The sequence below is a fragment of the Octopus bimaculoides genome, chromosome 3 (genome assembly GCF_046866305.1).
Source record: "Octopus bimaculoides isolate indiv1 chromosome 3, ASM4686630v1, whole genome shotgun sequence".
NCBI lineage: Eukaryota > Metazoa > Mollusca > Cephalopoda > Octopoda > Octopodidae > Octopus > Octopus bimaculoides.
In genome coordinates, this window is record NC_142930.1 from 33,026,694 (window position 1) to 33,051,930 (window position 25,237).

The following is a 25,237-nucleotide window of genomic DNA, read 5'->3' on the forward strand; positions in this document are numbered from 1 at the left end:
TTTTTCCAGGCTTCAAAGCCTCCGCAAAGTTCAGTTCGTGTTTGTTGTGGTGATGGTGGCGGTAGTGGTGGTAGCAGAGGTGAAGACAGTGGTTGTATTAGCAAGGAAATTTGTGTCGTTGTTGTTGTTGTCACAGATGGGTGATGGCAGGCGAGACTGCTGTAGCAGCAGAGTTTTTGGACATGGTGGTGATGGTGGTTGAGGCAGCAGCAAGTAGACCCAGAGGCATTGCTTTTCTTCACCACCTGTCATGCGGAACGGCATTAGATTCTTTCGCCTCTGGCATTAGGGGCGGGAAATCGGCCTTGTTGAATACCTTAGCCATATTCATTTTACAGAATATGGCTAGAATCGAGGAAAATTTTTTTGAACTTTTGGAAATAAGACTCTAAATAGAGCTATTTCCGATTCGAAAAATATATCATCTAAAAGTATTTTGTGTTATACACAACTTGTACAAAAAATAATATACAAAATAGGACTTTTTACAGATGAAAAAGGCAACTTACATGGGAGCCGATGTGTCTAGCGTCCATCCATTTGGAGATAGATAGATATGTTTCTTTATTAGCCACACAGGGCTCAACATAGAGGGGACAAAATACAAATGTAGAGTTTTTCTTTTTGATGGGGACGAAAATAAAGTAAAAAAATAAAATGGGGATAACGATGAAAAGGCATCGAGAAAACGTTTGGGGTATGTACAAAAAAAAGAAAAAATTTCCCAATAAATGGGGAGGTTATCCGTGGAAAGAAAAACCTATGGAAAAGACCACGGTAACCTCGGTCCTTAGTGTCACAATTTGTTAAATAAAATTTCTTTTATTTATGCAAGAAACGTAAGTAACTCTGTTTACAAAATTTTAAACGTTTTATAGAATCATGGTCACAGTGGCCTCATCATTTATACGTGCCATTCTTGCTACATGTATCCATCTTTTTTCGAAACATTTGCTAGACAACACTTGCCTCTCTACTCTCACCTTCCTTTTCAAGTGATACTTGAAAAAGTTGATGAGAGATTGACCAGAGAGGAAAGTGTTTGTCTCTAATCCTTTCAGACGCGTCCACCAGATGCATTCTTTCGCCATAGCCACAAGTACAATAAATACAGCTCTTCCTTCCCGTTTAAAGGAAGGAGGCGTGACGATATTGACGATAGACTCGGTTGCTAAACCGACTCGTCCCACACGTGACAGCAGTCGTTCGACATAAGCCCACAGCTCCAAAATGGTTGGACACTGCACGAGTGCGTGCAGAACAGTTTCGTCGCTCTGACCGCATCTCGGCCCCGCATTTCGCAAGCCGTGTCTATAGAGCTTATCCCGAATGGATCGCGCTTCTCGGTAGCACTGCCAGGCGAGGGATCTCTGGAAGTTGTCCATAGGTCCCGGCCCGAAAGTCGTCCTGAACAGGCGGGTCAGGTATTCCTCGTCAATGCCCAGGTTCGCCCCGAGATCGTCGTCGTACCTGCCCTCCACTAATCCCCTATAGAATGACTTCGTTGTGATGCAGCCGCTCAAGGTCGACCCGGGACGGCAAAGTTGTTGCAGAGCAACGCGACACTCACGGTGCCATTCACCATTCCTCGACCTCTTTTTGATCCACGACTGCAGCTCAGTCATGGAGACGAGCTGCGGGAAAGCGCGTCGAACAAACGGCGACCACACCTGCTCACTGTCGTCTACGTAGAGCCGGAGATGTCGCAGTCTCAGCGCATGTCTGCACATCATCAACCACGGTATGCCCAGCCCTCCTTTCAGCGGGTGTTGGCAACAAACGGATCGCCTCACCATCGGAACGCTTCCTTTCCACAAAAAGTGGAAGAGGATGCGCTCCATTTCGGTGATGGCGCGATCAGGACAAGGCACGACGGTCAGGCGGTATTCGATGACGGACGCGATGTACGCGTTCGCCGCCTCCGCCCGACCTTTTAGGGACAGCTTCCTCTCGGCCCATTGCCGGCAGAGAGTGGCCACCCTACTCGTTATCTCGTCCCAGTTCTTCTCCGTTTGCAGGTCCGGACCGAACCAGACTCCGAGCAACTTGACCTGACCGTCCGTCCAGCGTCCCACTACTGAGGCGCTGCCGGAGGGTACGGGCTTGCTTCTCCAGGTGCCGAGCAGCAAACCCACCGACTTATCCCGGTTGATTTTCGCTCCCGTCACCGCTTCGTAGTCTTTCAGCGTCTCGCCGACAAGCTCGATGTGCTCGTGGCTAGACGCTATGACGGTGACGTCGTCCGCGTATGCCGACACGCTCGTCCCGCACCCCAGTTCTCGCGGGATGCCCCTCAGCGTCGCCAGCTTCCGCAGTAGTGGCTCGAGAGTCAATACGTACAGGAGCGGCGACAAGGGGCATCCCTGACGAACCGAACGTGCAATGTCGGAGGGTCCTGATAGACGTCCATTGACGCGAACAACCGAACGGATGCCTGTGTACAAGGCAACCATCCAGCCGCGGAAAACGGGACCGAAGCCGGCCACTTCGAGGACGGCCTCCAAGTATCGATGGTCTACCCTATCGAAAGCTTTCGATTGGTCCAAATTGATCAGGGCCCCACCCATGCCAGGTTCCTTAACTACCCTCTCTATGATGTAGCGCATCAGATGGAGGTTGTCATGGATGCTCCGGCCCGGCATGGCGCACGTCTGCTCCGTGCCGACCAGTTTCTCGATGACAAGCGCCAACCGCTTGGCTAACACTTTGGCCAAAATTTTCAAGTCTGCATTGAGCAGAGTGATGGGCCTAAAGTTATCTATGGCGTCCCCCTTGTTTGGATCTTTCTTCAGCAGCGTTACCGCTCCTCGGCTCACAAAACCGGGAATGCTCCCGTTCTGCTGCCAGTTGCAGTACACGGCCGCCAAGACGTCTCCAAACAAGTCTGGCATACAGTTGTAAAGCTCGTAGGGCAGACCATCCAAACCCGGAGATTTGTCCGTCGAGCAACCCGCCATCGCGTCCCTCACCTCCTCCGCCATGATGACCCCTTCGCAGCACTCCGCCTCTCTTGCCGAGAGTCGTGGCAAGCTGTGCAGGTAGGCACTAAAGTCCACCCTGCCTTCTCGCTCGCCACTCCTCCCAAACAGTCGGGCAAAATGCCGCTGAAACGCCTCGCACATCTTGCTCAGCTCGAGCAATTCGCGCCCCTGTTCGTCTACCAGAGACTGGATGGTGGCTCTGTTACCCCGCTGCGCCTCCAACACCTTCATTCCTCAGAGCACGCATCCTTGCCCTGACAGCACACCCTTCGTGTTTAGCATTGAAGTGTTGGTCGAGGGCCAACCTCGCCGCTAAAACGTCGGATGCGATGCCACTTCGCAATGCCTCTTCTAACTTTATCACTAGCTCCCCCTCTACTCTGTTCCTCTCTACAGCTAGTGCCCTGCTATTCCTTATTGCTTCCGCCCTTACTGCTCTCTTGAGGGCAAACCACCATTTGTTGTTGACGATGGCTCCCGTCAAAGCCCTCTTTACTAACGTGCTAATCCAGTCTCTGAAAACCTGTCTCGACGGGAAAGACTCGTTTAGTTTCCAGTAACCGGGACCCTGCCTATGTGCCTTGTCTAAGTCTAGCGTACATGTCACAAGTTTGTGATCCATGTAGCTGACTATGTGGAACTGTGGACATCCTAAACTATCTCTATCTCTTGTCCTACACACTATCCTATCTAGATACGATCTCGACGACCCAATGCGGTTGCTCCAAGTCCACGTTGGCACATTTGGGTGGTCGTGTCGGTACCTGTCAGACAACTGGAAGCGTCTGAGCAGGTCTATGAGGCCTTTGCATCCCCTTCTAGTTTTGTCACTCCCCACGTAGTCTAGATGCGTGTCCAAGGTAGCATTCCAATCCCCCACTAAAAGTAAGGGACAAGACGTTCCCAGGAATACTTCTAGACGTCGAAAGAAGTCCGACCAACCTGTTAAAGGAGGCACATAAACTGCCAGCAACCGAAAAGCGCCTCCATCGCTGCCGTCCACACCTAGGACAACCAGTCTACCCTCCGGGTCCGTAAATATCATCTTTACTTGGAGATCCAGACTCTTGCGAAAAAGAACCGCTGTGCTACTACCGCCCATCCTCGGCAGACAGGGAGAAAAATAAATGTTAAACTGTCCGCCAAACATGGACTTTAGGGCCCACGGCTCATGGAGTCTGGTCTCACTAATGGCTATGATATCCAAATTGTGTGACTTGATGTCATTTAAGAGGTACCCTTGTTTCCAAGGGGACCCCAAGCCACGCACATTCACACAACCAATCTTCACCATGATTCTATTTATACGTGTGCTTTAAAGCACAAAACAAAAAGAACAGATGTTACTTACCGTTAGAAAGTTTGGTTTCCTCCTTGGATTTTTCACCAAGGAGGCTATTGTACAATTTCTTGCACAAATATTTTTGACATCCCCCTACCGAGTTGGGGTAGAGGGATTTTATTGTGTTGTGTAATGCTGGTGTTACATGAATAATTTTAATGTGTTTTGGCGGTGTTGTACGTGGGTGGTTGTTGGTTTTGATGTCGTTATTTGTGATGTTTGTTTTAGAGTTGATGTAATTCATCAACTCTGTGTTTGTACTGTCTATTGCTGTTAGCATTGTTTTTTTGTATATTACTATTGGTGTTAGTAGTATTTTCGGGAGATGTGAATCTCCCTGCTTTGTTTGTGTTTGCATTTTGTTTTGTTTTCTTCTTACTGCACTTCCTCTTTCCTTTCGTAGCTATTTTCCACTCCTCCCCACTCTCTTCATCGGATGATGGGAGATCTGAGGAGTCAGAAAGAGGTAACGGCAAATTTTGTGCGTCTGTGTGTGTTTCTATTGCTGTTTTTGTTGGTGTTGGCTGCTTGTTATTTGTGTGTGGTGTATGTGATATGGGGGAGGGAGAAGCAGTCTTGGAATTTTCTTTATTTTTCTCTTCTGTTTTTGCAGTTTCTGTTGTGGTTATTGCTGATATTTCTGTTGTTTTTTTGTGTTGCTGGTGGTGTTGGTAGTAAAGTTTTTCTGTTGGGGGTATTTGGTAGTTGCTTCTGTTGTTGTTGTTTTTGTTTAGCGGCCAGAGGGCAGTCCTTTTTCAGATGTGCCTCGCTGTTGCATAGGTAACAGCGAGGTCGCCTGCCCTCTACCACCACATACAGCTTGTGGTCCTCTGCCAGTCTAATGTTTGGAGGAATTTTCTGTGAAGCCTCCTCCGTGATGTGGAGAAGGATTTCCAGATTTTTCCCTCCCCAGTTCTTTTCCTCTCCAACCGTAATCTCCAAAATATTTGCCTCCTCCATTTCCAGGCATACGGCCGATATCAGCCATTGGGTGTCCACTTCCGATGGTACATTTTTTATTATAACTTTGGTCACTCTCTGTCCTAGATAACTCGGTATCATCACCAAGTCATCTGTGCGGAGAGAGAGTGTCGAAAATTGTTTAGCTAAATTTTCATCTAAAAATCTCACCTGCACCGTTCCAAATTTTCTTCCCCACGTGACATGATTTTGATAAGGCCAAAATTTTCTAAGACAAACCTCAATTTTATCTGTGCTAAAATTTTCTACACGTCTGGTTTTTGCGTTTACCAGTTTATAAATGATGCACTTTTTGTTTTTCATTTCTATAATATCTTTTGGTATGTTCTAACATCATCTCTTTCTTTCGTAAGAAGGGATTTTGTGTCTTTGATTTGTTGTTGTGTGAATGTCACTATTGTTCTTTTTTCCTTTAGAGCATTTGCGAAATTTGTTTTTGTTGTGCTGGCGGACATGTTCTTTTGAATATTTTTGTTTATGTTGGTGTATGTACTGCCTGGTTCAAAGGTGGTGGTAGTGGCAGCAGAGTTTGTTGAAACGGTGATGGTGTCAGTGCTGACGGCCGATAACTTTATGTCCTTGCAGTTGTTGTGGTTTTTATTGTTGTTGTTGCTGGTGGTGGTGGTGGTGAGAGGGCTGTTTGTAGCTGTAATCGCCGTCTTTGTGACGTTTACAGCAGCTGCGTTTCTATCACTGAGTGAGCACGCATTACTCTGTTCTTTTTTTTCTTCTAACATCTGAAGCCTCGGGAAATGCTAGTCAAAAGAACAAGACAAGCGTTCCAAAATTATGTTTCTCGACATTTTTCAAATGTCGAGAAGGAAATTTTTGTATTTTGCTAGGGCCGAAACTACCCCTGGGGGCCAATTCCTGCCCTTGAAAATACACAAAAATGAAGCCTAGGTGCTTCGCAACAAAATTATCAAAAAATTCCAACAAAATGTGGACAATAAAAGGTCGAATAAACGTTTACCTTCGCAGCCGATGTGACAGCACGTCCGTGAGAAGAGATAGAAAGACAGACAGACAGATAGATAGCTCCGGCCAGTCAGTAGCCAAAGAAACACATTTCAACTCAAACCAGCAGTAACATTCCTTGTTTAGATTTTTCAATTTTCACTTCTGACAGCTAATATAAAGGAGTGTGGCCAGGTCACCTCCACCTCGGGTGGGATATTTTTTGTTTTTATCCGGGACGTTCTTCGTCCCAGATATAAAGGTAATAACATTATATTACCGTTTTGCAAGGTTCGAGTCGAGTACTCCCTTGCTCTCTCTATTGACTTGAACCTTGCTTTATGGTTGCATATTTTGTGCCTCGGGCCAAGTATTTGATTTCTTTCATAGTTGGTCCGAGACATTTTTCAATGGTGCTTTCCTCTAAGAATTCAAATTTTTTTGTTTCAATATTAAAAGTCTTGTAAATAATCGTCTTTTTTTTAAAATTTTGCTTTTTATTTCACTGGGTGGCGATAGTTTACTTTCGCCGTCCTTTTCAGTAATCATACCATAATAAGTTTGAATCAATTCAATTTTCAAGCTGATTTCGCGTCCGCCTACGGCCGCAGCAAAATTCGTGGTATTTTCTTCCTTGGAAGACATTTTTTTTTTTTTTTTCAATATTTTCACAGACAAAATAAGATAACAGTTCGTCCCAATCGGGAGCGCAGTTCAAATTTCAAAGAAGAAATTGTTATTAACAATTTTTCCAAAATATCCTTCCCCCAAGCGGGGAGGATCACAGTTCACAATGTATATATACAGAAAAATTCAACAACGTTTCCCTTGTGGGAAACCAACAAACACAAAGTAACAATAATTTTCACAACTGACCTTAACGGCGAACTCAATCAAACTGACGTGCGATGAAGCAGAGTGACCATGTCAAAGATGTACAATTCAATAAGAAACATGCATAAAAATGGTTTTCTGTGAACTTTCAAATCAAAATCATATTTCTGTATGCTAAGTAAATTTTAAGCGTTTTTGCAATAATTATCACTAAATCATAAGGAAGGAAAAGAGCGAGAAATTGGTGTTTTCTTCCTTTTTAAAAATTTCTTTTAGCATTTTCGTGTTTCACACAACGGAAGTACAATTCTGAAAGCAATGTTATCGGAAATTCCGTGCCTTTTTTCTTTGTCATGAGCTTAGTGAAAGCTATTCCCAGACGCTGTCCAGTTTTTATACAAAAAGATGAAATAATCAGATCCATTCGCTTTTTTTTTAAAATTTTTTATCAAATTTCCGAATTTATTTTAAAAACTTACTGTTGTGGCATTACTCTGAAGAGACCCAGGTAACTTCTTCAGTTTAAGGAGAAAATATTTCGCCATAACAACTACAACAAAACTTGTGCAAGTTGTTATTAACGACAACTGTTAGAAGAGTTCTAAACAGAAATTATTCCGGAACACAGCAACCGGATGTCTTACAGAATAATAAAGACTAATAAACCTGACACACCATCAGTTGATTCACATGCGGAAGAATACAATGTTTACGCCAAATCAGTTTCCGTGTGTACTTCACATGTACTGTTAACAGACATGTCTTGTTGTGATACCCTCTTCCTGAGAGGTACTCCATAATTCTCAGTCCTTTTTTTTTTCTTTCTTTTTTTTTTTTTTTTACTTTGCTACTCATAAATATGCAAAGACAAAGTAACACGACTGCTTATAAAACGTCTTCTGGTAATAAAGTTGCGGGTGGTGAATGTAAAAGAAAAGCTATAACGCTTGAAGAGAAGCTAGATGTAATACAACGTTTTGAACGTAATGAAAGAACATGTGATATTGTTCGTGCAACGGGAATAAAGGAGTCTACACTACGCACCATTAGAGACAATGCCGAAAAAATTAAAGCTAGCTATATTGCTGGAACAAGCCTCAGTGCTTGCAAATCTGTAAGATCGCGACCAAGGGAACTTGAGGAGATGGAGCGGCTTTTATGTTTGTGGTTAGAAGATCAATCAGAAAAGCTGTCTGGAACAAGCTTTCTCACTATAAAAGAAAAAGCTTTATCAATTTATGAAGACCTGAAGAAGAAAGCCGAAAATCCGGCAATCGTACCTGCTTTTAGTGCTAGTAGTGGCTGGTTTGTTGGTTTTAAGAATCGTTATACTTTTTATAATGTAAGGTGTAGTGGTGAAGTTCTTAATACACACGAAGAACGTGCTATGACATTTCGTCCTAAGGTACTGTAACACGTATTTCATTAAGATATGTAAATTAAACATTCGTTCATAAATCACTTTTTCCAATACATAATTTTCCTTTTTTTTTTATCCTTGCAGAAAATCGAGACTATTGCTTTATCTCTGTCCCAAAACCGATAAATATATAATCTTTTGTTTGTTCTTTTTATAGAAGCCAAATTTGATTGTTATAAAAGTGTATCATATTAATAATAATATATAATGTAGTATGGATTTGTTACTACTGAGATTATATTTTAAACCTATTGATGGTAAATATTACCTTCTAATATCCCATAGTATTTTGACAAGTTTTCCAAAGTGGTTTATCTCTCTCTGTCTCACTCTATTTTCACCACTTCATGCATCATGCGAACAATACTTTTGTGTTCTCGATACACAACCTCGCAGTGTTGATGTGAGAAAATAAAGAGAAATAACTCATCCTGGAAAAGTTGGCAATATAAAGGGATGTCTAAAAGTAACAATTTCATAGATTAATATCAAAAGTGACAACGACAATTTTTCTTTTCAGCCTCTTGCACACCAACAGCGTTCTCCTTTGGCTATTTCTGACTTGAATCAACCGGTGGAATTCAGTTCATCTGACCAGTTAAAAGTCAATTCTAACAACGATATACAAAAGGCTATTCAACCTTTCAACATGAATGATGTGCATCTTTCTAGTCATTCCATCATTGATATTGAACAAACTGGGAGATCTTTCGGAGTAAAACCTCGCATGAAACGGCTACCTAAATTGAAACGCCAATTTGGATCCGGAGCTAAAGATTTGTCAGTGAACAGATCTAATTTATCTCACAGGCCATCCAACCAAATTAGATCTCATCAGCGGTGGATAAAAGAATCTACTGGTAATTCTTCTGTTGGAGAGCAGCATTTTGACGTAGTTTTAAATAAGAACTCTGTAGAATACAATTCAAAAGTACCAAAAATTAACAGCAATTCAATATCGTAAGTGTCTTAAAAACATTTTTTTTTCTTTCAAAGAGAAATCTACTTTTCGTTTTGTGTTTATAAAATGACAAATTGTGGTAGTATTTTTCTTGAGTCTTAAATTATTTTATCTTAATGTGTAACATTTCAGTTTTATATAATACAGATGATATTTTCTGTTAAATATATAAACTATCAAATATTTTATGACTTATGCATCAGTTTTGATGCATTTTATATTCGAAAACATTTCGATTTCATTGATAACAATTTATTTCATTTAAAGCCATTCCCTGTCTGATGAAGTCGTAGTTCTTCCACAATCAACTATACCAGCTGTTCAGAAAGAGAAACGTACTTTAGTTGTACCAAATCACCAAGTAGCAGTGATGTCCAATCTATTTTCTATGTGGAAAGTTGGGCGTTTGTGTGACTCTTATATTAGTAATGGTACCACAAATGTAATGGTATGTATGTTATAATTGTTTATCCCTTTTACTCAGTATAAAATTTACATTTTACAATACTAATGAATCATTAAAGACATTTATAATACTGGAACAGTAAAATAAGTTGGTATAATTTATTAATATGTCAGAATTCTGATTTAGTTCAAAAAAAGAAAGTTATGGATATCTATGTCATTGAAATAATATGTTGACTGAAAGATCAGTAGTTCATATACTATCTATTGTCTCTTAAGTCTCAATGACAATTTTCAGCTAGATGTCATTAGAAGATGCAAGTGCCATTAAGTAGTAAGTATACTGAATAATAAATAACTCATTGTTCTGAGTCTAAATCTTCTTATTGGTAAAGCATGCATAAGAATAACATTCCTATCCAATACTAGAAAATATCTGTCATTTCAAAGCTGAGTAAAATTGCTACATACTTTACCTACTACTTGGGGTGTTCCTCAGCCAGACAATATACACAAGTGTTTATGCAGTAAGATCTCACTGAAATTAAATTTAAGTTCCATTTGCTCTTCTCCGAGTTTGTTCAATATCAATGATGGATCAACTAGAAAGATGCACATCATTCGTGTTGAAAGGTTGAATAGCCTTTTGTATATTGTTGTTGACTTTTAACTGGTCAGATGAACTGAATTTTTTAAAATGTGTGCATTGTAGAGAATTTCAAATAACATTTAGCAATATATAAAGCATGTTTTTACCACATTTATTTTATCTTTCAGGTTCATAAAATGGTTTTGGGAGCTGTGTGTCCAAAAGTATTGCCCATTCTATATAACACTTCAAGCAGTTTGTTTCCTAAAGTGACATTTCCAAGTTCAGTCAGTAAAGAAGCACTTTTAGCATTTGCAGAATATATGTATAGTGGTGTGTTAGATCTAAATGAAGATATTCTAGTGCAGCTGAAAACTATTGGTGAGAGATTAGATATGAAAGATTTTGAACAACTTTGTAGTAATGAATTGAACAAAGCTAAGACTAAAGATATTTTATCAGCTGTGGTGGAACCTTTGTTGGCAGAACCTTGTTCTTTATCAGGATTACTCCCTTCCAGAACACAAGGAGACTCTAATGAGGTTCAGAATTCTATGTTAATGAAGATACTTGGAAATATTTACAGCAATAATAACATGCAAACTGATGTTCCAGTTGCCATTGCATCAACATCTGCATCCAGTTCTTCTTCTGTTTCTGATGTAAGGTCTGCAGAAAATATGGGTACTGACCAGATTGTTGATATCAAAACTGAAGTGGAATCAGAAATAGAGCCTGCAACAAACCACAACTCTCTACAATTAAAAATGGAACCGTGTAGTCCTGGTGAAAATCAATATAGTATTCAAGAAGAATTATTCATGGATATTAGCAACATTACTTCCAATAATAGTCTCCATCTAACACCTGGTACCAGTGCCACTTCTGGAAATATCATCAATAACCAGTATAGAAATGATCTAAATATGGATTCCAGTGATATCATCAATATATCTGATATCCCTCAATCTGAAGAGACTTGTTTATCCCAGCATACTGAAGATTGTGATAAAGATACTGATAATCAGAAAGAACTACAGTTAATTTCAGTAACATCTGCCACAGGGAATATAAGTGAAGACAGTCTCAGTAATAATTCTGATTTGATAGAGATCTCCAGTACCATATGTACTAATACAGAACCCCCACCAACATCAAATTCTAGACCATATCCTGTTAGTTTATTTTCTGTGAATGGCAGTAAAATTCCAACAACGTTACCAGACAGTTGAGCATATTCGTTGGATCTCTTTCTGATTTAATAGGTTTGTGTTTTATTTTCCTCCAGCACTCTGTTATTGTATTTATTAAGAGTTCTTATATAATGAGCAAGAAATCTAACTTCATCATCTCCAAAACTTAGAAAAGTCTATTTTTTCTTTAACAAAGTTGGAAATTGTTTATTAGAAATGATTAAAAATAATAATAAGGTATACATTAGATTTGGTGTAAATTTGTAACTTTTCACACTGTTAAACTTCTGTTGTTATCTCAAATTTATTAATAATTGATGCAGGTGTGACTGTTCCCGCCTACATGGTTTGGAATCCAGTCCCACTGTGTGGAACCTTGGGAAAGTGTCTTCTACTCTAGCCTTGGGCCGACCAAATCGTGTGAGTGGTTTTCATAGGTAGAAACTGAAAGAAGGCCCATCATGCATGTATATGTAGTATATAGTTAAGAAGTACGCTTTCCAACCAGATGATTTCAGGTTTAGTCCCAATGTATGGGGCCTTGGGCAAGTGTCTTTTACTATAGCTCCAGGCCAACTGAAGCATTGTGAGTTGATTTGGAAGATAGAATTTGAAAGAAGCCTATCTTGTCTGTGTGTATTTATTTTCTAAAATCCCTCATCACTCAATAGCTTAATTTTTGTGTGTGTGTATGTTTGCATCTCCTTTTTTTGACATCGCATGGTAGCTGTAAATGAATATCACTCTTATACAAGCAATATTCTGTGAAGACATGTCTGACCATGGGGAAAATATTACCTTGCTTGGTAACAGGTGATTGTTGGTGACTGTAAGGGACCCAACCACAGAAAACTCTTTTCAACTCGTGTGAGCATGGAAAAGTGGATGTTAAAATGTTGATGATATGTATATACGTATGTGTGTTTGTATGTATATCTCTATAGGTATGTGTGTATATATGTATGTATTTGTATATATCAGCTATTCTGATTATATGTCTGTGCACACGTTTGAATGTAATGTGTGCTAGAGGGCTTGCAAATCCAAAAGACATGTTAGGATCCACAATGAGCAGAACTTACTTGCAGGTATTGGTAGTGCAAATCAGAGGTGCAATCTGTGTGGGTGTTTTTTCAAAACACTGTCTGGTTTAAAGAGCCACATCAGACGCCATGAAAGGGCTAAGGTGTAGGTGCAGGAGGTGGTCAAACTCTGTTTAAGGAGTAGACAACCACCATTTGTATATATTATACATATATATGAGAGGGTGCTGAAAAATTTGGGTAAAATAAAATACAGGCAGATCAGTTAATTATAATTTCATTCAACATATTCCCCTCTCAGATTTACATACTTATTGCAGCAGTCCTTCAGTTTTTCTATGCTCTTTAAAAGAACTTGGAAAATTGGGCCTCCAACTAGGCTTTTCACAAAACCCTTAGAGGCAGGAACTTTTCAGCACCACCTTGTATGTGTGTGTATATTTGTGTGTCCTTGTCTTGACATCATGTAATAACTGTAAGTGATTGTCACTATCATTAAGTCATGTCATTAATTTTCAATATTCTGTGAAATCATGTTTGACTATGGGGAAATATTACTTTGCTTGGAAACAGGTGAGGGTCGGTGATAACGGCATCTGCCTCAGTAAACTCCATTTGATCTGTGCACATATGGACAAGTGGACATTAAAACAATGATGGTGACACTGGTGATGATAGTTGTCGGAAACTTACTTCCGTCATTTCCAATTTACATTGTTCAGTTATTAAGATTCATTATGTTATCTCATAATTGGTTTCAAATTTTGGCACAGGGCCAGAAATTTCAGGAGAGGGTAAGTCAATTACATCAACCCTAATATGCATCATCACTATCATCAATATTTAACATCCATTTTCCATTCTGGCATGGATTCTATAGCTTGACAAGAACTGGCAAGGCTAGGGGCTGCACCAGATTCCATAGTCTGTTTTGGCTTGGTTCATACAGATGGATGCCCTTCCTTACACTAACATCTCCATAGTGTACTGGGTGCTTTTGAATGTAAATTTGGAAGAAATGCTTCGAAGCATTTTTTCTGGTGCGGTAACAATTCTGCTAGCTCGCCGCCTTTTTAAGTTATCTAATTATTAAAACTTATTTTCTAAACATCCTTCATCATTTGTTGACTTAATTTTTATTACTTATCAATATTAAAATGTGTATTGATATATTCTTTATATCTACAATCTTATACAATACAAAGCTAGTATAGAAAATAGATTAATTTGCTTGTACTTTCAAAAAGAATGAATAAGGTGTTTGTTTTAATTGTTCATGGAATATGTGTGGTATATTACTGAGAGAGAAAAAAGAAATATTGAACTCATTTATTTGTTTACATTAGTCATTTAACTTCCCTATTAATAATTATTTCTAATATGACTTTTCTATGCAAGGCAACAAGCTGGCAGAATCATTAGCATACCAAACAAAATGCTTAGTGGCATTTCGTCTATCTTTATGTTCTGAGTTCAAATTCCTCCGAGGTTGATCTTGCCTTTCATCCTTGGGGTTGATAAAATGAGTACCAGTTGAACATGAGGGTTGATGTAATCAACTTACACTGTCCCTCGAAATTACTGGTCTTGTGCCAAAATTTGAAACCAACATGACTTTTCTATTTATAATCATCATCATCATCATCATCATCATCATCGTTTAACGTCCGCTTTCCATGCTAGCATGGGTTGGACGATTTGACTGAGGACTGGTGAAACCAGATAGCTACACCAGACTCCAATCTGATTTGGCAGAGTTTCTACAGCTGGATGCCCTTCCTAACACCAACCACTCCAAGAGTGTAGTGGGTGCTTTTACGTGCCACCGGCACGAAGGCCAGTCAGGCAGTACTGGCAACAGCCATGCTCAAAATGGTGTATTTTACGTGCCACCCACACAGGAGCCAGTTTGGCGGCACTGGCAACGATCTCGCTCAAATGTCTTTACACATGCCATCCGGCACAAGTGCCAGGAAGGCAATGCTGGGCACAGGTACCATGACGATTTCGCTTTCGCTTGCCCCAACAGGTCTTCGCAAGCCAAGTTTTGCGTGTATAATGAATCAGTATAATAAAGTATCACGCATTTTATGATTTTTACTGCAACAATTCAGAACATCATAGCATTTTTTTAATTAACTTCAGATTTATCTCTTTCATTAAAAAGCTAAAATCTACAACTTATTTATGTAGAAAACAAAACACTTGATAACCTTTTAGTATTGTCTTTTAAAGTTTTCATTTGTTTACTTAAGGTATTTTATGCTCACAGGTTTCTGTTTTAATTGCAGAGTGACCAAAACTAGCAAACGCTACGTAGAAGTATTTGAAGATAATTACCCAGTGTATGTAATGAACAGAGTCATTTAAAAACAGCTGAACTTTCCATTCTTGCATTTCTGCTGTGTGACTTGTTGATTTCCGATCTTTCTGAGATGTAGTTTTGTTGTGGTCAGGATTAGAAATTTCCTGTGCAATGAAATTTTTGGTGATAACTTCTATTTGGAAATTCTTTTCTTTTTTTTCATGTTCTTAGAGAACTGTACAAGAAGAATGTTTTTCCTAGAGTTAACTGTAATATCTCGTATATGATGGTATGTATATTTTATTCTACCAAGAAAATTGAGAACCACTTCAGAGCAACTTTGTGCATTGTTATCACTCAGTCATCTGAGTGCAAATTTTATAAATCAATGCACTACAGTTTTTGCTGAGAAAGCATAGAATTGTTCATTATGTATCATTAAAAACTATGACACCTGTCTTTCCATACCATCTTCAAATGATCTCTTTCTGTACCATCTTCAAAAGATCTCTTCAGAATGTGTTTAACAGCATTATTCATTGGGAGTGGAGAACAAATACTGAGAAAATAAATCAACAGAACCGATGATGATTTACCATAATTGCTGGGGAACTCTCCCCACTTCCCCTCACAAAAAGCAATAACATGAACTGAAAGGAAAATGGAATAAAGGTGTAAATTCTTATAATGCCAGATTGTCTGAAAAGCAATTTTTCATAATATTTATTTTCCTCTGTGATAGACAATGTTGATAAAACATATTTCTAAAATGATATAGTTTGCTTTGAATTTGTGTGGAGGCATCAACATTTCAAAATACATTTATATTTTATATCTCCGGTGACACCAGTCTTTGCTTATCATTAGACACATGAATCACTTCCTAAAAACGTTTCATTCAATGTTTCAGAAATTGGCAGTATTTAAACCTAAGATACTTGCATTCATTTGTTACATTTTACAAGAAAAGTTATCACGAGATCTGTAGTGTCACAAGATTTCCAATGTTCATGGATAATATTCAAATTTCAAACTGCAAATTTTGCTCATATTTATTTGGGTGGGAAATTATTGACTCGAGAAGTCAAAATCGTAAAACAAGGGACGTAACTCTAACATAGCTTTCTTTTTAGATCGCTGTCCAATTCGACGACTGACTCCATTTTACATGACAGCTAAAATTGTGTCTATTTTATCTATTCTATTTAACATTTTTTTAAAGAACCGCAAAGTTTTATTTGTGAAACAGTTTACGATTTTGTTGTATCTGTAGAAATTAAATTAAAACAAAATTGTGGGTGATGTTTAATTGTTGTTGTTATGGATTTATTAGAATTTAACTTCTGAAGATAAAACTCTATTTTTAGTTGTTGTGTATTTAATTATTCCGGTTTAATTTCTAGACTTTTTTTTTCTTTTTAATTATATGTGCTCATTTATCTTTCTGCAAAACAGTTCAATATCTTCAAGCTACTACAATTTTCTTTGCTCTTCATTATAATAATCTTTGTCATTATTGTTCATCGTTATTGTTATTTATGTAATTAATATTTGAGAAAGGGATGAATTCCACTAATTACATTCCCCTACTCTTCTGTAAATATGAAGCTGTGTTGTTAAATTAGGAATCGATATTGATTTAAAATAGTAGATATAATAAAGAGAATGAATGGGAGAAAGAGAGCCTGCCTTATGTCGACCCAATAGAGGGACCAGCTATCCGAGTTGATAGTACCAGGGTAGATAAAGCAATTAAGAGTATGAAGACCGGGAAAGCCCCCGGCCCATCAGGAATCACTGCAGAGATGCTCAAAATATCTGGCAGTGTTGGCTATAGCCTAGTCACCCGTATTACGAACCAGGTGATACACGAAGGAGTCATACCCTATGACTGGTGTAGCAGCATCATAGTCAACTGCTACAAAGGTAAAGGGGACGCTTTAGATACAAATAATTACAGAGGCATCAAGCTGTTAGATCAGGTTATGAAAGTTACAGAGAGGGTCATAGCCCAACTAATTAGGGAGCGAATCAATTTAGATGAGATGCAGTTTGGGTTCGTGCCAGGTAAAAGCACTACTGATGCCTTATTTCTAGTGAGACAGTTGCAAGAGAAATACCTAGCTAAGGATAAACCTCTGTACCTGGCTTTCGTTGACATGGAGAAAGCCTTTGACAGGGTCCCCCGATCCCTTATCTGGTGGTCAATGAGGAAACTTGGGATAGAAGAATGGTTAGTGAGAGCTGTGCGAGCCATGTACAGAGATGCTGCCAGTAAGGTGAGGGTTGGAAATGAGTACAGCAATGAATTCCGGGTAGAGGTAGGGGTCCACCAAGGTTCCGTCCTCAGCCCCCTATTATTTACCATAGTCCTCCAGGCAATCACAGAGGAGTTCAAGACAGGTTGCCCCTGGGAGCTCCTCTATGCTGATGACCTTGCCCTAATTGCGGAGTCACTATCAGAACTAGAGGAGAAGTTTCAGGTGTGGAAGCAAGGTCTAGAATTGAAGGGCCTTAGAGTCAACCTAGCTAAAACCAAAATCCTAATAAGTAGGAAGGTAGATAAAACACAAACCCCTTCAGGTAGATGGCCCTGCTCAGTATGTAGAAAAGGAGTAGGTAGTAACTCTATAAGATGTACCCGGTGCAAGCTATGGACACATAAGAGGTGCAGCAACATCAAAGGCAGGTTAACTAGCAAGTTAGTTTTTGTTTGTGGCAGATGTTCAGGTGCAATAAAGACTGCAAACAAACAGGAAACAACTTCTATCTCATTCCAGGGTGAAAAACTAGAGGTAGTCGATAGCTTCCGCTATCTGGGCAACCAAGTTAGTAGTGGGGGTGGGTGCGCTGAAAGTGTAGCTGCTAGAATAAGAATAGCCTGGGCAAAGTTTAGAGAGCTCTTACCCCTGCTGGCGACAAAGGGACTCTCACTCAGAGTAAAAGGCAGACTGTATGACGCATGCGTACGAACAACCATGCTACATGGCAGTGAAACATGGGCTGTAACTGCTGAGGACATACGTAAGCTCGCAAGGAATGAAGCCAGTATGCTCCGTTGGATGTGTAATGTCAATGTGAATACCCGTCAGAGTGTAAGTATCTTGAGAGAAAAGCTGAACATTAGAAGCATCAGTTGTGGCGTGCAAGAGAGACGATTGCGCTGGTATGGACATGTGGTGAGAATGGAGGAGGATAGCTGCGTGAAAAAGTGCCACACCCTAACAGTTGAGGGAACCCGTGGAAGAGGTAGGCCCAGGAGGACCTGGGCTGAGGTGGTGAGGCAAGACCTTCGTACATTGGGCCTCACCGAGGCGATGACTACGGACCGAGACCTTTGGAAATGGGCTGTGCGTGAGAAGACCCGGCAAGCCAAGTAAGATCGTTGCCAGTGCCCCTGGACTGGTTCTTGTGCGGGTGGCACATGAGATGCACCATTTTGAGCGTGGCCGTTGCCAGTACCGCCTGACTGGCTCCTGTAGGATTTTCGAGCGAGATCGTTGCCAGTGCCCCTGGACTGGCTTGTGCGGGTGGCACATAAAAGACACCATTTCGAGCGTGGCCGTTTTCGTGCGGGTGACACGTAAAAGCACCCACTACACTCTCTGAGTGGTTGGCGTTAGGAAGGGCATCCAGCTGTAGAAACTCTGCCAAATCAGACTGGAGCCTGGTGTTGCCATCCGGTTTCACCAGTCCTCAGTCAAATCGTCCAACCCATGCTAGCATGGAAAGCGGACGTTAAACGATGATGATGATGATGATGATATATGTAACAGATTGTAATACAAAATTCAATGTTTCATTGATCTTGAAGGTTTTTATGGCATTGCAGTCATGACCAAACAATTATTAAGTTTGTTTTGTCATTGGTGATACATAATATTCATAACTAACATTATTTTTATTGAACTTGTTGATTTAGCTATAAATAGATATCAGCTGTTGCACACTGCAAAAAGAATAAAATAACATGTTAATCAGCATAATTGTTTTCAGACAATATTGCACTACACATTAGCATCATATAGTCTGTTGAAAGAATTCCTTTTTTACCAACAATGTTAACAGCTTCCTGAACTTCCTCCAACATGTTCTTACTCTGGTTGCTGTACTTTTTAAAATATCAAACTCCACTGCTGACCTAGATATAAGAAGCTATCAACTACTTTCAGTCTTTCTGTGTGCTTTTAGTGTTTATTGCTCCTGTGCACCTACTGCATGCAATGTCTGTCTCCTCTGTTAACTTCTCTGCTAATCTACTCTGCATTTGCATTCATAATTTACAATAGGGACACTAGAATTTTTGCCTATGCTGTTTTTGCATATTAAGCAGAAACCTGATGGTAGTAGGGTCTTATTTTCATTCTTATTTACTAATACTTTAGTCTTCATTGTTTACTTAAGGCTTCTTGATTCTAGGTTTTACTTCTTTATAATATACATTCTTTGTGTCAGTTTATACAGGAATCCTAATTCTAATGCTGGAATTCAGCATATTCTATCTACATTCTTACAGTATGATGATTATGAATATTGAAATTCTATGTTGAAAATAAATATCCTGAGTTCACAGGTAGCCAAATATGTCTAGGTTTATGCTTGTGTAGAACTAAGTCACCTGGGTTGACCAAAATATTTGAAACACTGTACAAAATAGATACACAAAGATGATGTTAATAGTCTGGAAAAAAACCTAAACTATTTTTAATGTCACATCAAAAACTTAGTTTAGGCACTATCAGGCACATTTTACTTCAAATGTAATATTTTGATTGCAGCATGTGGTTATGTGACCTGCTAGAAATAGCATTCAAGTTTCCAATTAAACACTTCTGGGTTTCTTCTATCTTTTTTTGTCTAGGTGTGGAAGAAAGGGTGGAGCTTTGTCGGCCTTCAAAAGCCAATGAGATTACTATTAATGTTTTGTTTAAACTGTTACTTGTTGCAGCCAACATCTGCAAGAAGAGGATTCCAGAAGGATGACATTCTCATGTGGAAGGACTGGGCCTAGAGGAGAGACAAATGAGTTAGGAATGCTTGATTGGAGGTGGCATGAAAGTAGTCAGTTTTAAGGATCTGATGCCAATATAGTATCAGCAGAAAAGAGGAAGACATGGAAGTTAAAGGCTGGAATATATCTGAGTGATTTTATGCCAAACAATGTCATGGTCTTTCCCTGAATACAATCTAGGTGTTTGTTTGCAACAACACTGTCTAGGTGTGGAAGCAATATTCCATTGGGGGTTTCACCTGAGCTTTATAGAGTGTCTGTAATTGTTGGAGGACTGAAGTATTTTCTGGCCCTCCTGAAGAGAGGAAAAATGGGACACTTTGGGTGGTGTAGTCATGATATGCAATACTTGAGATAATGACAGAGGGGTCAAGATGAGAATGCTTTTGATCATATCTCTATCTACGTTAACCTGGGGGTTAAAAGAGAACTATAATTTAGTCCTAATTAACTTAACAAAATTTATTTATTCTAGTAACAATCATAATTCTGAAGTTTGAATGGCATTTGGCAGCAACAACACATTTATCAACAATTTCGCTGTTCTGTACATTCTCATTTTGGTGGTCTTTTCTTCCCCCATTGAGCCCACCTGATGGAGTCACAGGGGCATCACCATAACATAAGGCATGTCCTAAGCATATTAATTCTAGTGGAGCCCATCCCTTTCCAGGTTCAAACACAACTGATTTCTTCCAGAGAGAAAGATGAGAGTCAACCCTGTGACTGGTAATATATTTCTTGAGCTGGATGAAAGCCAAAATTCACCTTGGTGAGATTTGAACTCAGCGACCTGGAATGACTAGCACAAACCATTCTATCCATTACTCAAAGGATTCTATCTCTCAGCACCTGTATTTTGATGTTGTGTATATAATGTAATTCAGTGCAATATATTCCTTATTAATAACCTTCTTCTTAGGCAGCCTTCTCTTGATGTTTACAAACAGATATTAAAAAAATTCTGCTATACTTTTGTTGACTTCAACAAATTTTTTTGAATTTCAAAGTTTGTTTCAAAGAGATGCAGCTGGTTCAGTCAATAGGATGCTTGACTGCTGTTTGAAGTATGCAGTCATTAAGCTTCCACTACCTAGGCAGCCAAGTCTGTAGTGGGGGTGGTTGCTCTGAGAGTGTAGTGGCTAGAATAAGAAAAGCCTGGGCAAAGTTCAAGGAGCTCCTACCTCTGCTGGCAACTAAGTGCTTCTCGCTCAAGTTGAAAGGTAGACTGTATGATGCATGTGTGTGAACTGCCATGCTATATATGGCAGTGAAATATGGGCCATGACTGCTGAGGACACAGCTTGCAAGGAATGAAGCCAGTATGCTCCACTGGATGTGTAATGTCAGTGTGCATACTCAACAGAGTGTAAGCGCCCCGAGAGAAAAGTTGGGCATAAGAAGCATCATATGTGGTGTGCAAGAGAGACAACTGTGCTGGTATGGTCATGTGTTATGTATAGATGAGGACAGTTGTGTGAGGAAGTGCACTCCCTAACTGTGGAAGAGGTAAACCCAGGAAGACATGGGATGTGGTGGTGAAGCACGACCTTCGAACATTAGGCCTCACAGTTGCAATGACTAAAGACCAAGACCTTTGGAGATATGCTGTGATTGAGAAAACCTGGCAACTAAAGTGAGATCACAGCCAATCATGTCATAAGCACCCCTGATGCATTGGGTGATGTGATATATGCTTGAGAAGACCTGTTGAGTCAAGTAAAACTAATATCATAGCTGTGGCCAGTGTCCCCTGACTGGCTCCCGTGCCAGTGGCATGTAAAAAGCACCATCCGAACGTGGCTGATGCCAGTACCCCATAACTGGCCCCCGTGCCAGTGGCACGTAATAAGTACTATCCAAACATGATTGATGCCAAACCTGCCTGACTGGCTCCTGTGCCAGTGGCACATAAAAAGCACCCACAACACTCTTGGAATGGTTGGTGTTAGGAAGAGCATCCAGCTGTAGAAACATTGCCAGATCAGATTGGAGCCTAGTGCAGCTGCTGGCTCTCCAGCCCTCAGTCAAACTGTCCAACTCATGCCAGCATAAAAAACGGACATTAAATGATGATGGGAAAGGTACTGGTTTAATACACAATATTAATTTTAAAATCTTATGGAAGAATAGCTTACTGAGAATTCGGTTATGCAAAGGTAATTTCATCATTATGAATTCTTCAGTTATGATTGCAAGAGCCTAGTCAGTTATGGCATCACCAGCATCTGATCAAGAATAATTTTTAAATTACCTTCCCTATTTCAATATAGAGCATCCTCTAAGGCAGCAAGCTGGTAGAAACATTAGCACGCTGGGTGAAATGCTTAGCAGTATTTCGTTTGTCTTTATGCTCTGAGTTCAAATTCCGATATCGACTTTGCCTTTCATCCTTTCGGGGTTGATAAATTAAGTACCAGTTACATACTGGGGTCGATCTAATTGGCTGCCCCCCCTCCCCCAAAATTTTGGGCCTTGTGCCTAGAGTAGAAAAGAATATAGGGCATCCTGTATTTTCTTTTAAAAATCTAAAAAGTAAATTTTGTCACATTAGTTTAAAAATATTAAATGCTTTTTTCAACTAATTTAAAATGAAAAAAAAAATTACTTATAAGTATTCTCTATAAGAAGAGAACGAACAGTGAAAGTTTTTGCTATATAAAAATCACTTTCCAGAATAAAATAATTTGACTCCTTAAAAAAATCATATTCTTTTAAGCACCATCCAAGAATTTTATTATTCTACATATGTAGATCTAACTCTTAGGAGATTATGACTGAGAACTTTCATTCTTGTGACCGGGTGTTAAGCTAGAGATTAACTATAGAAAAAAGTATATTAGTACCTAGAAAATTGACTTTTCTTTATCTGCCAATACAACATAAAAGATTGAAAAATTGTATATGTCTGTTGGTGAAATGAACAAATTTAAATTGTATGACAAAGAATCACATCGGACAGTAACATTATGGTTAGTAGATCTTGGGTACAGAGGAGCAAAATATATGCAACCTATGACTGGTGTAGAGGAGTCATACCCTATGACTGGTGTAGCAGCATCATAGTCAACTGCTACAAAGGTAAAGGGGACGCTTTAGATACAAATAATTACAGAGGCATCAAGCTGTTAGATCAGGTTATGAAAGTTACAGAGAGGGTCATAGCCCAACTAATTAGGGAGCGAATCAATTTAGATGAGATGCAGTTTGGGTTCGTGCCAGGTAAAAGCACTACTGATGCCTTATTTCTAGTGAGACAGTTGCAGGAGAAATACCTAGCTAAGGATAAACCTCTGTACCTGGCTTTCGTTGACATGGAGAAAGCCTTTGACAGGGTCCCCCGATCCCTTATCTGGTGGTCAATGAGGAAACTTGGGATAGAAGAATGGTTAGTGAGAGCTGTGCGAGCCATGTACAGAGATGCTGCCAGTAAGGTGAGGGTTGGAAATGAGTACAGCAATGAATTCCGGGTAGAGGTAGGGGTCCACCAAGGTTCCGTCCTCAGCCCCCTATTATTTACCATAGTCCTCCAGGCAATCACAGAGGAGTTCAAGACAGGTTGCCCCTGGGAGCTCCTCTATGCTGATGACCTTGCCCTAATTGCGGAGTCACTATCAGAACTAGAGGAGAAGTTTCAGGTGTGGAAGCAAGGTCTAGAATTGAAGGGCCTTAGAGTCAACCTAGCTAAAACCAAAATCCTAATAAGTAGGAAGGTAGATAAAACACAAACCCCTTCAGGTAGATGGCCCTGCTCAGTATGTAGAAAAGGAGTAGGTAGTAACTCTATAAGATGTACCCGGTGCAAGCTATGGACACATAAGAGGTGCAGCAACATCAAAGGCAGGTTAACTAGCAAGTTAGTTTTTGTTTGTGGCAGATGTTCAGGTGCAATAAAGACTGCAAACAAACAGGAAACAACTTCTATCTCATTCCAGGGTGAAAAACTAGAGGTAGTCGATAGCTTCCGCTATCTGGGCGACCAAGTTAGTAGTGGGGGTGGGTGCGCTGAAAGTGTAGCTGCTAGAATAAGAATAGCCTGGGCAAAGTTTAGAGAGCTCTTACCCCTGCTGGCGACAAAGGGACTCTCACTCAGAGTAAAAGGCAGACTGTATGACGCATGCGTACGAACAACCATGCTACATGGCAGTGAAACATGGGCTGTAACTGCTGAGGACATACGTAAGCTCGCAAGGAATGAAGCCAGTATGCTCCGTTGGATGTGTAATGTCAATGTGAATACCCGTCAGAGTGTAAGTATCTTGAGAGAAAAGCTGAACATTAGAAGCATCAGTTGTGGCGTGCAAGAGAGACGATTGCGCTGGTATGGACATGTGGTGAGAATGGAGGAGGATAGCTGCGTGAAAAAGTGCCACACCCTAACAGTTGAGGGAACCCGTGGAAGAGGTAGGCCCAGGAGGACCTGGGCTGAGGTGGTGAGGCAAGACCTTCGTACATTGGGCCTCACCGAGGCGATGACTACGGACCGAGACCTTTGGAAATGGGCTGTGCGTGAGAAGACCCGGCAAGCCAAGTAAGATCGTTGCCAGTGCCCCTGGACTGGTTCTTGTGCGGGTGGCACATGAGATGCACCATTTTGAGCGTGGCCGTTGCCAGTACCGCCTGACTGGCTCCTGTAGGATTTTCGAGCGAGATCGTTGCCAGTGCCCCTGGACTGGCTTGTGCGGGTGGCACATAAAAGACACCATTTCGAGCGTGGCCGTTTTCGTGCGGGTGACATGTAAAAGCACCCACTACACTCTCTGAGTGGTTGGCGTTAGGAAGGGCATCCAGCTGTAGAAACTCTGCCAAATCAGACTGGAGCCTGGTGTTGCCATCCGGTTTCACCAGTCCTCAGTCAAATCGTCCAACCCATGCTAGCATGGAAAGCGGACGTTAAACGATGATGATGATGATGTACAGTGGTGGTAAATAACAAATGCTTCAAAACATTAGCCGCTAAGTACTGATAGATATCGGGAAAGTTTATAATGGAATGATAGAAATTTTGGGACTAATGCAGAATCACACCTCTCCTGGAAAAATGCATTTTTAAAACAAAAAAATTGGGTTCCTGCGTTTTAGATGTCGGAGATTACGAATATGCAAAAAACATTTTTAACCACCCCCACTTGAAATTTTGAATGTCTTCCTGGGGATAAAAACAACAGTAACATCGTCCTCTATAGGACCGCTACATTTAGATGGCAAATATATT

General features: G+C 40.3%; 1 protein-coding gene across 3 annotated transcripts in view; it reads left to right on the forward strand.

Annotated features, from left to right (window-relative positions):
* The window catches only part of LOC106872000 (uncharacterized), a 45,806-nt gene extending 29,486 nt beyond the window's left edge, over positions 1–16,320 (forward strand). For 2 of the 3 annotated variants that reach the window (XM_089348777.1, XM_014918797.3), the window contains exons 3-6: positions 9,036–9,475; positions 9,744–9,924; positions 10,659–11,735; positions 14,998–16,320. In XM_089348777.1, the coding sequence (XP_089204903.1) occupies positions 9,036–9,475; positions 9,744–9,924; positions 10,659–11,702 (1,665 nt within the window). In that variant the 3' untranslated portion in view covers positions 11,703–11,735; positions 14,998–16,320. Of the gene's footprint in view, positions 1–7,648; positions 8,501–9,035; positions 9,476–9,743; positions 9,925–10,658; positions 11,736–14,997 lie in introns of those variants that run through there. The other variant, XM_052966559.2, reaches the window with a different exon arrangement.
* Positions 16,321–25,237: the final 8,917 nt, after the last annotated feature.